This window comes from Diuraphis noxia, unplaced genomic scaffold, assembly GCF_037042655.1.
Source record: "Diuraphis noxia isolate RWA-SAM2 unplaced genomic scaffold, SU_Dnox_SAM2 contig0002, whole genome shotgun sequence".
NCBI lineage: Eukaryota > Metazoa > Arthropoda > Insecta > Hemiptera > Aphididae > Diuraphis > Diuraphis noxia.
The window spans coordinates 67,768,900-67,788,139 of record NW_028301712.1 but is presented as its reverse complement, the minus strand read 5'-3'; the positions used below and the strand labels follow the sequence as shown (position 1 = coordinate 67,788,139).

The following is a 19,240-nucleotide window of genomic DNA, read 5'->3' as shown; positions in this document are numbered from 1 at the left end:
AGTAGAAGCTCTTTTGTGTTCTACCTGAATATTCCATATTATGTAGTTCTAAAATATCAAAATTTACCAATTTATATACTCTACGTTACAATCAATGAGTGACGATAAAATTAAGTTTACATAATTGATGAAAAATTTTTAGATCTTAAGTCGTAAGAGTAATGCAAATTCGATAAAAAAACATTACTTTTGAGAAATATGGTCATACGTCGTGAAATAGTTAGTTTTTAAAAAAAATGTTTATGCATGAAGAAGATTATCCAATGCGAATTGGACTTAAATTAAAATCTATTTTTTTTTTTTAAGTTGTTATAAACATCTATACAAAAGGCAAATAAAAAAAAAAAATCTATGTCTGAAAGTTGTTTATAATTTTTTCTGTCGTTATTTTATATTAGTTTATTCAAAAATTTGAGTCTAATGCTACCTGAATGTCCTAAATAAAGTTTTCCTCTTTCAAATAAAAAAAAATATAAAAATTCAGCTATTCTACGAAGCCTGCCAGTTTATTCTGTAAAGTAGTCTTGATCTTTGAATAGTCTATTTTATTCGTCTGTGCGATCTATTGTACCTATGGACCAAACCATGGTTAGGTAAGTAACGTAAGTCATAATTATAAATTACATGCATTTTTGTCTTTTAATAAATAACCGAATCCAATACCATTTAATGTGCATCTAAATGTCCCTCATAAAACTGTAGCTCAGGCTAATGACCTCAGTTGTCGAAGTCTTAACCATAAAAAAAAAAAAAAAAAAAAACTGTAGTTGTAGGTATAATAGTTAATTTGTCAAATAATAATTTCGGTTGGTTAATTTAGAAACTTAAATTGTAGTAAACACAAAAACATAGTGGAATATATTATGCAGCTATTTAAACGGAGGTCGGATTAAGGTTTTAATTCACCAAGAATTATTGTATAGTTACGCCCATGAATTTTAAATAAAAACTTGACCATATTTGTTAACTTGCTATCGTTTATAGAACCATTTTATAATTCCTAAAAATACAATAATTTAATATTAATAGGTAAGTATATGTACTAATGTACTACACTACAGAACTAAATACACGCACAAAAAAATTCTTAAATAATAAACTAAGATTTCATTTTATTTTTTAAATTGAAAAAAAAATTGTGTAAACAGAAAATGCAATGTTAATAATTTTTTGAACAAATATTACAAAAAATAATCAATAACTCATGAAATTTAAATCTAAAATTAATTAAATTACGTTTTAAATCTTAATCGTTTTATAATTAAAATAATTCAATTTTTCTCTCGTGATAATATTCAGACCGTTCGTATTGTGGGTATGTGTTGTTTCTCAAGTAATCCATATTTAACTGGCCAAAAATCCACCGTCTACTGGAATTGAAACACCATTTACGTAAGTAGAATAGTCACTGAGCAAAAATAGAGTCACATTTGCGACGTCATCACATTCTGTAAATAAATATATAATAATTATAAAGTGGCAGCTAAAGCTATAACATAAAAACAATAACATATTGAGAATTTATAATAGTATTTTATTTAACTCTATGAATTCAATATAAGTTATACTTTTTAGACAATATAGTAAAGTCTGAAAGTCTGTTAGCAAGTATGTAGGTACATTTATAAGGTTATATACGTCCAGACATTAAGGATTAAGATTAAGTAAATATTTGCAAAATTAGAATAAAAATCATCCAAGTAAAATATTGAATATAAATAGTTTTACATTTTGTAATATACATGGAAGAATATGATATTAAGTTATTAGGGATTTTTTAACCCCTATAATAGGGTGGGTTGTGCATAAATTTAGTTTTGGCTCACTATAACCGAATATATTTTCGTTCATTTAAATTGATTTAAATGTCATTAATTAGAAATAATATAGCTCAAGTTAATCGTTATATTAATATAAATACTGTATGTTATAAAAATGTATAAAAATATATTTTATGCTTATTAACGAAATTAAAATGATTTCTTTTATGATATGGTTTTTTTTTTAAATTCTGTAAAGCTTTTGTGCTTGCATAAAAAATATGTTCAAAATTAATGAGTGTAAAACCCTTAAATTAATCATTAAATTTTTAATTTATATATGTTTTATTTTTAACTAGAGCGAAACGAAAACGGTAAAAATACAGTTTAATTTTAACCCTGAAGAATTCGGGTGATTAAGCGAGTTACATATAAAAAACTATTTATATAAACAAATTGCATCTAATCACTTCTCAGGAACGCATTTTAGATAGGTACTATTTAAAACATTTATTATTTATCGTTCCTTGCATTTTTTTTAAATCTAGAGGAAAATACATGATCCAATATCTTGCACAATAGCATTCAAGTTACTAATAAAATAATAATAAGCGTTTGTATATTATATTAAAATGCATTGGTATAATTAATTTGAAATTACCTAGTATGGTATTATGGTATCGAATTATGTGTTTTCTAAACTCTGTACTTATAAAAGGTCATATTTTATTTTATAACTGTAGGTTAGGTAAAGAAATAAGGTTAAAATAAATAAGAAATAGAATTACATGTAATACAGTTGAGTACTTAAAAATGAGTTATTCGCTGGAATTGAACAGTTTAATTTAGTCCATAATCTTTTAATTAAAATATGTATTACTATTAGGTTTATATATTAACAAAAAAAAAATTAAAGATTGCATAATTTATATAAGTGCCTAGTTCCTATATATATATTAGAATGATAATTATAATGCAAAATACAGTTGGAAAAATTGAGAAAGATCGTATGAATGGACCTTATACAACCTTATTTATGAAGAAGAAGCAGAATAAAAACAAGCAGAAAAAGAAGTAATTGCTGATTTAGTACAAACAACTACTAGGAATATAGTTGTAAATCAATGAAATATAATTCTATGTTATATTTATTACTTACCAGCAAATCGTCCAATTGGTATTCTACTTAAAATTGGATTGGATTTCTTTGGGTCGGACCATGCTTTAGCACCCATTTTTGTCATAACCACGGTTGGGTTGACGTTGTTAGTACGGATACCCAAAGGTCCCAGCTCGATACTCATAACTCTTGTCACTTGATTGACTGCACCTTTTGATGCACAATACGACGTGTGGTCTGGAATAGCTCTCTACAATGATAATGTAATAAAATTAATACATCATATAAAGAAATTCACCTATTATATTTTTAATCATGATGTTTAAAATAATTCACAAAGTCAATAAATCGTTTTAAGATTAAAACATTTTGTCTAAATTTAACTCAAACCTAATAAATTGTTCTAAATTTATTGTGTTTTTGTATGTGCACAATGCAGTTTATACATACAATGCAATAATTTTGATATAAAATCAAACTTCTTTTAGTAATTTTACTATTTTAGTAATGTTATAAGATTGTTGTTAATAAATTACTTCAGTGTATAATATTAGACACTCTTGGAAACATTTTGCTAATTTTATTTATTAATAAAAAGTAAACATTTTATAACAAATAAATAAAACCGATAGTTTTTTCACTTCTATTTATATCAAAATAAATACATCAGATATACATTATCATACGTATTTTATGATGAATTAACCATTAATATATTAATATATTATAAAAGCATGGAAATGACGAATTGTCGAGTTTCACGCACGAACATCATAAATTAAAAGTGTAATAACAATTATATTATATTATAATAACGAATACAAATAATTAATGTCAACTGTTGTAATTTCATAATACTAATGTTTTAGCATTATCTATTAAATTCACAGTTTAATTGTGGATCGACCACAATAAGTCAATAACCGTTAAGTTAATTATGGTTAATTTTAATTATCGATATCATATAATAATATGTTAAGCTATAAAATACTACGTTTTTTACGTATTCAGATAATAGCTTATTAATAGTAATAATTTAACGGGGTCAATATTAAACCATAGTAATAACAATACAATATGTAATTATTATTTCATGGGCTTAATGCTGCTCACGGTAAAAATTGATAGGCATACCTATATTACTAGCTGTTTTAAATCCATATGGATCACGGATTTTTATGCTCTAAAAATATCAAAAAACCGATCACATAATATGCAGGCGAATTCATAAAAAATATGCAAGATAAAGAACAGTGTAGCTAATATTATGGTAAAAGAGTGCACAATGTTAAATTGACAATTATTATTATCTCATAAATTGATGAAGTATTAAAACAAGTTAAAGGACTTATAATTAGAAATGTTATTAATTAACTCATATATTTTCCAATCACTATTTTGTGACTTGTAGTATATACGAAAAAATATATTTGCCATAAGTTTCAAATGAATATGATTCATAGAGATTACTGACGAAAATTCAAAAATTTTACTTCATCGATCAATGATTTTCAACTAATATATTATTATTATTCATTGGTTTAAACATACTTCTGAAATTGTTGAGGACACGTTCACGATGGACCCTTTAATTCCAGCGTCCTTCATGTTCTGTGCTACAGCCTGACTTATGCGAACAATTCCTCTTGCGTTGATGTTTAATGTTCTGAAAAATCAAACGTTAAAACAATATTATAATGTCGATGTGTATTGATTAATTATTCAAGCGAATTAATTTTAATAATTTCTACTATGTCTAATATTGGTAGAAATTCAGTTCATTCTGTAACTTATACATTATAAAACCAGAATCCAAAAAATGATTTTATATGTATTATAATATTGTTAATATAATATAAAGATATGTTAGAATTTATCTACATTTCGGATAATCACCTTTACCATAAAAAGTAAATGTATTCATAATAATATAGTGTATTTTCGATCTAATGTAGGTACGTTTATTGTAACATTCCACTTTTTAAAATGTCGAAAATCCACAAATTATTATCGAAATATTATCGTAATATCAATAAACATATTTAATTGTATTGATTCTCGAAATGTAAATAATTATGAGTGCGTGGCTTGGTGAGGCGCGGTCGTACGCTCAATCTGTGGAAACGCACTGAGCGTACGTACCGGCCGCAGTTGCTAGCTCCCGGATGGGTGACCACCCGGGATTTTTAGCAACATATCCTTGCCACACATATACAAACACGTGTTACAACCCTACCCACTTAAAAACCTACAAACAAATAAACAAAAATAACCCCTACCGTACCACCCCACACCCAATGGCCTATGTCGCAAAGGGTTCTCCTTACAAAAAAAAAAAAAAAAAAAAAAAAGTATGAGTGCTTTAATGAATCAGTTTTAATAAAAATATTGTCATTTCATGTTTTCATCTTCGACAAATGCTTTAAAGATTTGTAATGTTTTTTTGATTTATCGATTGGATAGGCTAGCTACTATTTTTTAATGTTAATAAATGTACATATAATATATATGTTACTTGATGATAGAATAATATAATATGTAAATATATAACGTAATGAGGCGTGGTTGAAGAACCAGATGTCCAGCTACTGATACCATTTTAGCTATTTAAGTACATTATATGTTATTACGTTATATTTTACTAATTATAAATTACATTACACTTTTTTTATATCTATATAAAGTTATACTTCGGTACATAATTGTGTACAATAATATAATATTATGATTAACAAATCGCATTGAGCCTGTAGATTCATTATTGCTATTATGGTTTATATATATATATATATATTATATATACGAAATAATAATAACCATGCAAATCAACTTTCAAAATGATAAGATCAAAAGTATTAACTATTATTTGTTATCTTTTTTTTCTAGTACTACGTATGTATTTAATAAGATTTATATATACATAAAAACTTAAATCGACTTCATTTTCAATATAGCAATCCAACAAATTATAGAAAATGTTTAATTATTATGTCTCATTAAAAACGTAATAATTGGGTTTAGATAAAAGCAATAATATAATTAGTGTTTGGAAAGAACGCTTTCGTCATAGGCGTCACTAAGGGGTATCGAGGGGTATTTTTGCTACCCCAGAATTTTGTTTGAGGTAGCAAGGGTATTCATTTCGCTACCCTCAAAAAAGTCTTAGATTATAAAAATACATTCGATGTTTGTTATTCAAATGTGTACGAAAATAGACTATTTATTATTTTAATTGTGATTTATGACCATAATAATTATATTTTGTGATAAGTTCAATACAGATGATTATACAGTATTACAGTGTATTCAGTGCATACACTATACGTCATGCGTCATACTCATACTCTGGATAATCAATGGTCATACCAAGATGACTGCAAGATATAATTCTATAAGAAGAAGAAGAAGAGGTTGACAGTAAACGTTTTCCGAACACGGGTAAACAAGGATCTAACTTCATGTTGGTTTCGAGTTTCTATTCTACAAGGTGATTCTTTTAAGTGGGTACACTAATTATCTCGAAAAGTATTTACTTTTTTCAAAATATTTTTCTACATGGTTTCAAGTTGTTAAAAACCAACGTTTTTATTAAAAAATTACATTTTTAAATATTTTTTATCCTTATCATTTTTTAAGTTTTTTACTTTTTTGAATGACAACATAGAGTTTTAATTTCATATTCTAAAGCAGAATATTTTTCTAAGTATTTTGGTTCATAAAAATCGAATTTAGGGCTAGTAGTTTTTGAGTTATAAGTATTTAAAGTTTAGATTGGCAGAGTGGAGTTACCCCGCAAAATGTTTGTCCACTACTCCGCTTGTCTAAACTTTAAATACATACAACTCATAAACTACTCGTCCTAAATTCGATTTTTATGAATCAAAATACTTGGAAAAATATTTTGCTTTGGAATATGAAATTAAAACTCTATGTTGTCATTCAAAAAAGTAAAACACTTAAAAAAGGTAAGGATAAAAAATATTTAAAAATATAATTTTTTAATAAAAATGTTGGTTTTTTAACAACTTGAAACCATGTAAAAAAATATTTTGAAAAAAAGTAGATACTTTTCGAGATAATTAGTGTACCCACTTAAAAGAACCACCCTGTATATTAGTCCGTGATCATAACTAATAACTGATAAATATTTTACACAAAGTTAAATAGGTAGGTAAATTAAAATGCAGTTTATATCGACGAATTTTGTGCTGAAAACAAACGCCGACTTAATTTAAAATAATAAATATTTTAGTACTCATAAATTTAATAATTTATATAGGTATCAATGTTTTCTTAATGTATATTTGTTCTTAATAAATACGAGTATATTGATAAGTTCAGTTAAAATTTTAACTATTCCTACATATTATGCATTTTCATTATACAAAATAATAATTAAACATATAAAAATATTTTTTTACTTTCTAAAAATAAACTTTACTACCCCAGAATTTAGACTCTAGTGATGCCCATGGCTTTTCGTGTTGAACAATCTTAAAGGTCCGAGCACGATGTTCACGTTGATATTTTGCGAACGACACGTGAAAACGTCACTAATTAATATAATTGAATAGAACGTGAAATAAATAAAAAATATAAAAATTCTTATTGCATTGTACAATGAATATGTAAAAATTCTTATTAACATACAACATAATGTTGTCAAAAGTTAGGATTTTTTTTAATGCATACCTATTATAAGGTATTATAACCATTCATACAATTTTAAAAATATGTGATACAAGCTAAGTGTTCAATGCGAACAACTAAATTTAGTATTTATTTTATGAGTCAAGACTTATGTCGTTTAATTAATTTTTATAATTATTTTAAATAACTAAAGTAATAACTACTGAAATAAGATAATGTCGACTTTTAAGAAAGTTTAGAATTTAAATTTAAAACATTCTTGCCTAATAGAAATATTTAAAAATATATTTCAGTATTTTACAATAATAAATTATTATAATTGTTAGTTTAATATCAAATACTTATACTAAGTAAAAATAATGAAAAAATCTTACTTATCCCATCCTTCTTGTGTCATGTCAAAGAAAGATTCGATGTACGCAACTCCAGCATTGTTCACCAAACCGTGGACGGGTCCCAATTTTTTAATTATATCATAGGAGTCCCATTCACCCACATCTGCACAAACTGGAGTTAAGTTAGGCCCAGCAGGAGGTAATTTCTTTGCGTCACGTCCAACAGCGAAAACGTGAGCACCCAATGCCACTAAGCGTTTAGTAATCGTCTCACCAATTCCTGTAATTGCAATTTAAAGATTAAAAAAACTAAATTAAAATATTGAATCATATTATTTTATAGTTAAATCATTTGGTTTTCAAAACGCTATAACACTACGATTTAGCGCGCGATTTAGGAAAATTAGTTTCGTAGAATTATATTGAAATAACGACAGGTTTGTAGAAAACTAGGTATAACTTTTGAGTGTACTAAAAGTGAGCAAAATAAGCTATAGGTACTCGTATATTCAGGGTGGTTCTTTAAAAAGTAAACATTCATTTACGCCAAAAAAAATGTTCGATATTCTAGAATTCGTAGAATTCACGTCTGTGAAGATACCTACTTTCGATTGTAAATAACCCATTATAATGTACCTACACATCCGATAAGTGATCGACATCATTATCAACGGTCGACGAATGACGACAAATTAGATTTTCTAGAGTTCAATTTATTGTTGCTCAACTAGAGAATACAAATGTTACTTTAAGAGATAGTTTATTGCTCATAGAAACTATTAAAATTAAATTCGAAGAAGGAGGGTCAGGGATAGATTTCGCTAGATCTAAACTTACAATTACTGTTTTGTCAAAAATTGAGAATACTCTACATTGAAAAAATCGTAAAAAATTGTATCTTGTGACGTAGAAAGAAGTTTTTCCAAATACAAAAGTATGTTTCAAGATAATCGTAGAAGGTTTTAATTCGAAAACTTAAAATCGGTTTTTATAACTTCATGCTGGTACCCGTCCGATAATAATAATATAATATAATTAGTATAAAATATAAAAAATGTTAATACAATTTAATTAAAATAATGTTATTTTGCATTTTTTACTTAATAAACATTTTTAAACAAAATATATATTTAGATTTTGTGTAATATTTTTACTCAAACCCATAGTTTGTTAATTTGTAAAAAATATTATTTAGCATATTTTTGGCACATTATTTATGATATAAATCTGAATATTATATAAATTTTTATTACATATAAATTTGAGCCCTAATTATAAACTACCAATCGCGTTTCCGTATTAATAAAAATAATAAATGTATAATTTTTTTTTGCGAACGATTCTTACCCGCGTTAGCGCCGGTGACGATGAACTTTTTTCCCTTAAAGAATTCTTCCATTTTAGCTAGTTTTGAAAGCTCGTGAATGTGAATGAATTAGTATAATAATAATATTATGGACCGTGGTAGGCTGCAGTCGTACGATTGCGCAGGTATACGGTACTGAAGGTATATGATCAAAGACGCTGGCCGATTGACCGTATTTATATTATTTTCCCAGCCGAACCTGACCGGTTATCTCTGGAGCATATTATATAAATATAATACAATATAATGTTATACATTTGCTATGATCGCTTGTTGTTTTTGTTGTTGTTACTTTATTCGATTTAATTACCAGCCGACGAAACCAATTTAATTACCCACGGTGAATATTATTATATCATAATATAACACTCTCGGGTCGAAGGGCACTAGGTATCAATTTGGTTCGAATGTTATATTATACAATTTTCGTGATGTTGTTCTACCATTGCCACAGGCGAAGGTTACACTGCGATATTTCGTTAAAATAACAAAGTCCATGCAATCAAGATATTATAAATTTTTTTCTTCTTTTTACTTTTCATTATTTCATTGGAACATTTCAATAATTATATGATAACTTATTTATTTATTGTGAAATACGTGGACTGAGTTTTAGATAACATAAGAGTGTGAATGTATTTTATAATGGATTTGATTTTTATAATACCAGACACACCAAACACCATCCATTCATACTAATGGTTAAAAAAAATTTTTCACATATTTTCTTGTTTTTCATCATAAGTATTTGCAACATATATTTTGAGATTCCCCGGTGCTTTATAATTTTTTGTAGATATAGTTTATAACAACGTTCAAAGAACCATGACAGCCAAAACAACAAAGTTACCTATAGAAGACTGAAAACAGTATATATGGATACATTGTCTTATTATCATAAAATATTAATTCTAATATTAATGTTTATTGTATATTATTAAAAGTAAAGTTTATGTTCAAAACATAAGATAAATATATATCAACTTCTTCTTGAAAACACAAAAAAAAACTTTGAAATAAATTATAAACTAGTCATTTATTGCCTGTGACTGTCTAAGCAGTTAAGTTATAATGATATAGTACTCGTATTATGTGATACACATCCAATTTGTCAATACTTTTATATGATAATACGTTAATATGTATGAAATAATTTCTGTTTAACTAAAAATATAATGTTTATATCACTAGAAGTTATTAATTCATATAACCTTTACATTTAGTTTGAAATTTATAAATGATGATATTTTAACATTTATGAATAATAAGTCTTACACATTTTACATGGACATAATGTAGTAAGTTTGATCAGTTGAAAAATATTACCATATTTATATACCCATTCAATTTTTATGATTTATTTTTATTTTGTTTTATTATTTATTTATCGTATGGCATATTTTGATACATAATATACATAAAAAGTTGTAACACGGAATAATAAAAAAAAAAAAAAAAACAAAAAAAAAATGAAATAAAAATTTTGTTGAGCCATTAAAAAGTTCTAGAGTACTATTACTATGATGCCTCGGTAACAATAATTTTGGAGCTATTCCATGTCAAAATGTACAACTGTACAATAATGACGTTACCTACTCTTTAATGTTGGCTTACATCCTAGCAGTTTCATTTATCTAATGCATGGTTAAAACTTAAAGCAACTGCTATTTCGTACCAACGTTTTATTTAAATTTTGTTTTTGTTCATATTGTATAGCCTTCGACAGCGTTTCCTAAACTTTGCATCACGATACACTAAACATACCTTAAGATTTTTTTCCTTTTTGCATTCATAAAAATATATAGCAAATATTTTAATATTTTTTATTTACTAGAATACTTTGAATATACAATAGATTCCATCGTATATTTGGACATTCGTCGTTAAATCGTATAGATAAATTCATAAACGTGATTTCCGACATCTCTAAAGACATATCGTTTATTAGTTTAAAATTAACAAATATGGGCTATATTCCTCTACAGATGGGGAGATTTTGTTAAAAAAATATGAATGGGTTCTAAATCCATTCTCATTTTGTGTGAAACCTTCAATCTGATTATTAAGTGATCTCGAGAGCTTAATCGATTTGAATTCTAACTTAACATTAAAATCTCTTTTCACAGCAATTCGTACACCAAATTTTGATTAAGTTTAACAAACAAAAGTCGTGAAGGTTTAAGTGAAAACATAAATTTTACGCTTTTCATCCACCTAATTATGAGTTATGTTATGTACGTCCGGATTTTCATAATACACAAGAAATAAAACAAAATACCACAACTATCTAGACGTAGAACCTAACTTCCGACTCCAATTGCCAAAAATAAAAACTGACATTGCTAAACTGTGCTAAAATAAGTAGCCACATACATCACGTTAATCAACAACAAATCATGAATTTTTTCATTCGTAATATTTTCATATTAATAACTATAATTATAAGAAAAATATTTAAACAATATTTTTTTTTTTTTTTACACTTAAAAATGCATGAACTATAATTATAAATTGGTTAGTATTATGTACTTAGCTTATATTGTATTAGGTTTAATCAAAATAAAAATAATCGTTATAAATGAGTATTTTTTTATCTTGTCTTTCGTGGTATTCGCAGCAGGGCACCACTGCTGAAATTGGCAAAAAAAAAAGGGTACCGAGGATAAAAGTTTGAGATCTACATCTCTACAATAAATGATAACCATTGTATATTTTAGCCACGAGTTGTTTTTAAGTATATAATTTGTGAAGACAACTTCATAAATAATAAGATACCACAGATATCACAAAAATGTTATGTCGAACATTCGAATATCAGTATTCGATGCTACAATACCTAATTTTTTTTATCCGTTTTTCCATGGCAAGCTTTTTATACTATTTATTATTAATAACTAATTCATATCTACACAACTAAAGATAATGTATGTCAATGATTAATCGACCTAAATACGAAAATAGTTCTTATCTTGCATGTACCTGTTCGTAGTTACCATTTATTTATTTATTATTTTTTTTTTTTGTAACTTATAAATTATTATTAATAATTTAATTATGATATTCCAGTATTTTGCACAATTTTTATTTTTGTATATTAATAAATTGCCCTGACGAATAGTAAATATCGCTTGCTTCGAATCCACTTCTAGCAGGACTTTATGCGCCATATAAGATTATTATTAAACGTTTTGTGTTGCACGAAAACTTAAACGAATAATTTTCGTTACGTATTGTATTGTAGCATCGAATACTGAAATTCAAATGTTTTAATATTCGAATTATTTACGATAGACCTATTAGAATTCGAATAATTCCCATCACTATAAAAAACGTCATTAGAAAATATTGTGGAACACAATACCTATAGTGTACAATTAAATTTAAAACATAAGTCATTAAACACTAATTGGACTAGTTAAAATAGATAACTTCATTCATATTTATCAAGAAGGTAGTTATATTTATTAATTTTAAATTAACCATAGTCCACACGAGTGTTGCATACTATTTTATTATCATCGATTATTGATTACAAATTTCTTGAACATTCTATAAAATTCGAAAACGTGGACGTGAATATTGATAAATAAATAAATTACGTTTAAAAATTGATTTTATTATCATATTTTTAACTAATGAGTTATATTATAGTATTGTATTTATCAGTTTAAAGGTGGTAGGTGATTATATAAGAAATATAAGAAAATATTTACAATAACACTTTCAATAGGTATTATTTATTCATAAATCAAAAATTAAGTGGTGTACTCTAAGTTTTATATATTTATAATTGATAAGAATGATTATCAAAGAAAAAAAAATGGATACTTCACCTAAAATATGATCAAAGAAGAAAAGACTTCTCTGAATTGTCTGAATATCCGGGATAGTATTTAGTTATTAATTAAAATGGAAATTAGTATAGTTAAATATTGTAAAACTGTCAAGAACTGAATTTTAAAAAGGCGGATATTACTCTGTTATAAAGCATGTATATAAAGTTACTCTAATGTAACGTAAAATTTAATTAAATTATATTATATATTTATGTCATAATTATAAAAACAATTTTGATTGAAGACAGTCCTTCATAAGATATTACTAAGTATATTTAATATTTTATGATATTATTGCTGTTGGCTTTTTAGAAATAAATTGCATTTGAAAATGATATTGTGTGTATACAATATAATAATTATATAGTTACAGAATTTCATGTTAATATTATATTTTTTTTATCACTGCAGTATTAAATACTTCAAAGAAATTTTGTTTTAAATGTTCAATACTTAAGCATAAAAATTTAACCTATCATAAAATATTTCAATAGATTTTGATGAGTTTTGTCAAAATTTGAACTTTAATAACTACATATATAAAAAAATTTAAAAATCTGTTTATGAATCTAAAGTATTTTTCAACTGCTATCACAAAAAATAATGAGGTAATTAATAATACATTTTTAAGTTTTCTGTAAAAACGAAAAATAAATAATAATAATTTTATTAACATTTATAGAAAAATAACTAAAATAAGTTGAACACTTAAAATATCTATAAAAAAAATCTTCTATCAATAAAATAATTTTCAACAATGTATAAAAAAAGACGCAATAAAAATTCTGTACAAATTTAAAATATCCACAGTCATCAATTTTTGATTACAATAAAATAAGAAATCACACAAAAAAAATATCTAGAGTATCAAATATAAAAATTTAAACTTCACAGAACCACAAAAAATTAATTTACTTTGATAAAACACTTTTTTTTTAAATTAACAAAACTTATGATAAAGTATGTATTATAATTCTTAGAAACTAAAAAAAACATTTTTATAAATTTTCTACTCAAATAATTTTCCTAATTACCTGATTTTGACGAATTTTATCAAAATTAATACTGTAGATGCTCATTTAAAATTATATTAAATTTTTGGATTTTTCTTTTTTCTTTAAATATACATTTCACCGAAAAAAAAGTATAATTTATGAAATGTCTTGAATTAAATTTTAAGTTTTTTAACGGAAAAAAAATATTTGTTGAAATTCACTCTAAAAATAATTATAAAATGCCTATAGAGTCAAAATATTTTGAGCATGTTATGGTGTAAAAAAAAATGTAATATCAATAATTGGATAAAATTGTATGTACCTATCTACGATTTTTGTTGTTTTTTTTTTTATAATACACCAAAAATTGAAATCAAATTTATCAACATGTTTTGCGTAAAATCTTACGTTTTCCATCCTTAATTTTTTTTTTTCCGTCGATTTTAAATACTACCGAGAATCGTTTACTTTTGATGATCTAAAATTACTTTTCTACCAGAAAAGATGCTGAGAAAGAACTTTGAAACATTTTTACTGCCCACAGTGGTGACTCCAGAGTCTTGGTTGGGAGGGGGCTAACTTAGAATTCAACAAAACTTAATAACAAAAAGGTTATTTAATAAATAATATTATAATTTATAACAATTCTTATCAAGATGATATTCTTAGTATTCCCGTACTTCGTACAGAAATGTGTGCTACGCAAGTCATCTTTTAAACATAATAAAATAATAATATCATAATTTAATCATATTACCATAATATATTAATATAGCTTATTTACAGCCTTATAGGTTCTTCATAATATAGATAGCAGGTACATCACATATACTTCTATGGCTCTATCTACATACTTGTGCGTGTCGTATAATAGTTGATAATAAAATATGCTTTTTATCCCCCTCTCTGACTGCCCTTTAAAGCTGATGACTCATCAACATACATAAAAAAAATGAATCTAAAAAAAAAAATTCATGTAAAATCTATAAATTCGTCACTCGGCTCAAAATCCAAAATAAAATTTATCTAATTTACCGAATTGAATAGTTATATAACATGTCAAAACTTTGAAAAATGCTAACTTGAACATGAATTTATTACACGAACTATAAAATGTACTACACATACACACACACACACACACACACACACACACACACACACACACACACACACACACACACACACACACACACACACACACACACACACACACACACACACACACAATATATAAAATATAATATACACACAAACGTTGCAGTTTATAGATTATGGGTGACGTTGCCTATTGATAATTTTTGCTGTTGGCCATAACATTTTATAAAATGCTTTAGAAAATAAAATATTTTATAATATACGTAAAATATTAAGTGGAAAAGTATTATAATATTATGCAGATGCCTACCAATATATTACATAATATTTACATAAAATGTATGCATGTCCATAAAATGATTAAAAAATAAACATTTAGATATTTAGTATATATTTTTAATTTAGAAATTTATTTATGTGTATATCCAATATCCATATATTATGTTACGGTTATGATAATGGAGCAGGTTTTTATCGCACTCGATATTTAAAATTTATTTTTTTAATATAACTACAAAATCTAATTTTTGTAGAAATTAACCAATATGTATTAAAATAATGACAAAACTACACTAGTTTAAGGTGTAATATGTTCGCAGAAAGTCTTTTGTAGAATAAAGTTTGATATGTTCAAATATAATAATTAAAGTAAAAATTAACCCATGTTAGTAGCTAGCACATAAATTATTACTTTAGAAATAATCAACGATTTGGAAGTTATATTATGGAGAATATAGTTATTATAATTTTTAAACCCATTAACAGCCAATTCACATCACTATCTAAAATAATAGGTTCATATGTTCACTTAATATTAATATATGTACCTATAGGTACATAGGTTTTATAAATTATTATTATAACTTTTATTTTATCATATTATCATTATTCTATATTATATGACCATTGTACAAAAATCCAATTAATATTGTAAATATTAATAAGCACCTTTTATCTACAAACATGATTATTCCAGTTATATTTAAATGTCTGTACAACATTAACAAGGATTGATAAATAGATGATAATATAAAAATGATAAATACAATATATTTTTATAGTAATATACAGCCATATATTCTAGTTCTAGAAACTCTCCTTATTGTACGAGGAAAACTACTTTCAACAATTTAAATAACGAAGTAAACAGTCTTATAAAAAGTTCATGTGGAAGTCAACCCAATAATACCAATAATATAATTAAATTAAATTAAATCGTAAAAAAATAAAATAAATTAGTGACATTGATGATAATGTGTGTATGAATAAAAAATTTAAAAGTTTAAAAGTCTATATTAAATCATATTTTTAATTGTATATAAGTTTTTCACTAAAATACGAATCGTAATATCGTTGAACTCTGTATCCCAGATACGAACTTATAGCTCAGTTAGTGTACGTATCAGCTATTACTGATGTATTTTATCATAATTATTTTGTTGAATAAATAAATAAAAATGAAAAATATATATATGATGGATAAAAGATAGTAACTGATGGATAAAATAGTCACAGACCATTGGATATATTGTAACGTTATATGTAACGTTATTTTAGGCTTGGCTATGGCTATAGGTATTATTATGGGTCATAATTACACTTATCAAAAAATAGCTACCTATTTTACCAAGTGCTTCATTCACTGATTACGTATGTTTATATTATTCGAAAAAATGTACACTAACTCATTTAAATAAATTGCAAAATTTTTTCAAAATTAAAATAATCGAACATTTTTCATGACTTAAGACCTAAATATTCACAATAATACCTCAGAATTCCATACCCTAGTGATTACATTCAATTACATTCATTACTTAAAGTTTCTTCAAGTCAATTCACAATTCAACAGGTTGAAGTAAATATTGTCTCAACATAAGTTAACCACATCAACGCTACTGAAGACGAGGACGTCCTCATGATGTTTTTCAATAACACCACAGATATAATAGTCTATAACTACTAATTACTTAAGTACTATTCACATCATCATAATGTAATATGTAATACTAACTATTCGTTTATTGCAATTACTAAGACAAAACATGTGCATAACCTTTTATCACCCTTATACATAATAGATAGTGCAAGCTAGGAATGACTATTATTGTACCAAATTAAAAAAATAACAGGTATAATTTATTGAAATTGAAAATTTAATTTAATTTTATATAGCTACATAATACGAATTATTTATAGTTTTTCTGTAAAACATTAATAGTGCCATAATTTACACGTTTACACTTATAAAATAAAATCACGAAAACAAATTTTGGATAACTCTTTTTATAATACAATATTATAACTATAATATAATATTATGATAGATTTTTATTACATTTTTGAACCTCGGGGTATTCAGATTTAAAATGACATACATTTTTAACTAAAAATATATTTACAGGGTGATTCTCCGAGCATGCTCATCCCCTTGTTTTATTTAATAATGCAATCATTTGAAATCCTATATTTACAATTTTGAAATACACTAAGAGACTAAATCTCATATTTTTTAATTCTTGAGATTTTTTTAGTACTTAAGAGGTACCCTATGCTGTGAAAAAACAAATTTCTGTTGAACCCGTAGGCCGTAATCCCTTTTTGGCTGTTAATTACTTAGTTCTAAAAATGTTGACATACTTAATTTAAAATTTAAACGAGTAGTTTTGAGTTATTTAACTTTGTGTACAATGAATAATAAAGTAAGGATAATGAATTTAGAAGATATTTTTTTATATAAATTACATAAAGTTGCAGTCAAACAAAGCGGGCTAGCGTCACGTTCTTCGATCTGATTGTAATATCTTACAATTACCGAAACCACATGGTCAGCCCGATTTTAATTTGAATATGTCATAAGTGATTAATATTAATTTATCAACATAATCATTTTATAAAAATGGTCTAAGTATAAAAATACTAGGTCCTATAGACTATAATACATAATATATTTTATATTTTTCTAAAAACATTAAAGCAGGTACTATTACTATTATTTATAGTATTAATATTTTAATAATTAACTATTCGTTCAAATTTTAAATTAAGTGCATTGCCATTTTTAAACAAAAATCTACTAAATAAACGAAAGTATAAAAGGTGATTATTGTTTTTAAAAGTGAAGTATCGCCACAATTCCTTAAGTAGTACAAAAAAAATTTATAATTTGATAACAGTGATTTGAATTCATTTAATAATTCTAAAAATCAAAACTTTTATAAATTCATTAATTATTTAAAAAATGAGTATTGTTGAATTTCCTTTTTATAGCTAATTGTTATTACATTTTCAAACCTATTGAGGTATTCAAACTTAAAATACTATTCATTTTAACTAGAAAACAATTAATACATTTTTTGTTAATTTTTGTTAAAATGTTAACTTCAATAATTGCACTTGAGCATAAATGGTCGGATATGAAAATAATAGTTTCACCATTCTACGCAGAAACTAGTACTACAATTTTCATAAATACTTAAACGATCTATATAAAATAAAATAAATCATAGGGCAAAGTATGGTGTATTTTATTTATTTTTTATAATATAACGCATCAAAGGTTATAAATTTCAAAATAAAATAAATATATACCAAAACGGAAAAATAGTATAATGTTCGTCAATATTTATTTTTTTTAATTAGACAAACATAAGAATCTAATCGATTATCTATGTTTGAAAACTACGAGCATAATTTTATAATTAATAGTATAGGTACCTATAATATAATACGACTTCACGTGAAACATCGGTGCGACGGTGTATAATATTATAATAATATGATATAATGTGCATACAGGAGTATACATTTACAACGGTATTATAGATAGGTTGATACAAATCTTTTAATGAGTAAAAATAATAATAAATTCACAGTTATGATCGAATATTATAAAATGTTATCGTACTGAACTTGATATTAATTAATACTATAATTAGTTAATCGATAGGAGTACGTACCTACCTATGAATATTTTAGAATCTAAAATTTAGATCAACGATGTTTTACAGTTTTCGATGGCCAACTGCGCGTCGTGTAACATGGGCAATGTCAAACATTACTAAAATTATATATTTTTTA

The 19,240-nt window shown here is 25.2% G+C and overlaps 1 protein-coding gene across 1 annotated transcript; it reads right to left on the bottom strand.

Annotated features, from left to right (window-relative positions):
• Positions 1–1,092: 1,092 nt before the first annotated feature.
• On the bottom strand, positions 1,093–9,394 carry LOC107162523 (L-xylulose reductase-like). The gene is made up of 5 exons (XM_015509475.2): positions 9,213–9,394; positions 7,905–8,145; positions 4,432–4,546; positions 2,920–3,130; positions 1,093–1,448 (listed from the first exon to the last, which is right to left on the bottom strand). The coding sequence occupies exons 1-5, from the start codon at positions 9,262–9,264 to the stop codon at positions 1,345–1,347; spliced, it is 723 nt and encodes a 240-aa protein (XP_015364961.1). The 5' UTR covers positions 9,265–9,394; the 3' UTR covers positions 1,093–1,344.
• Positions 9,395–19,240: the final 9,846 nt, after the last annotated feature.

Coding starts and splice junctions, on each gene's coding strand:
- LOC107162523 (XM_015509475.2), bottom strand. CDS start 9,264: ATGGAAGAATTCTTTAAGGGAAAAAAGTTCATCGTCACCGGCGCTAAC. Junction 3,131..4,431: donor TGTCCTCAACAATTTCAGAA/GTATGTTTAAAC, acceptor TTATCATTGTAG/AGAGCTATTCCAGACCACAC. Junction 1,449..2,919: donor ACCAATTGGACGATTTGCTG/GTAAGTAATAAA, acceptor ATTTATTTACAG/AATGTGATGACGTCGCAAAT.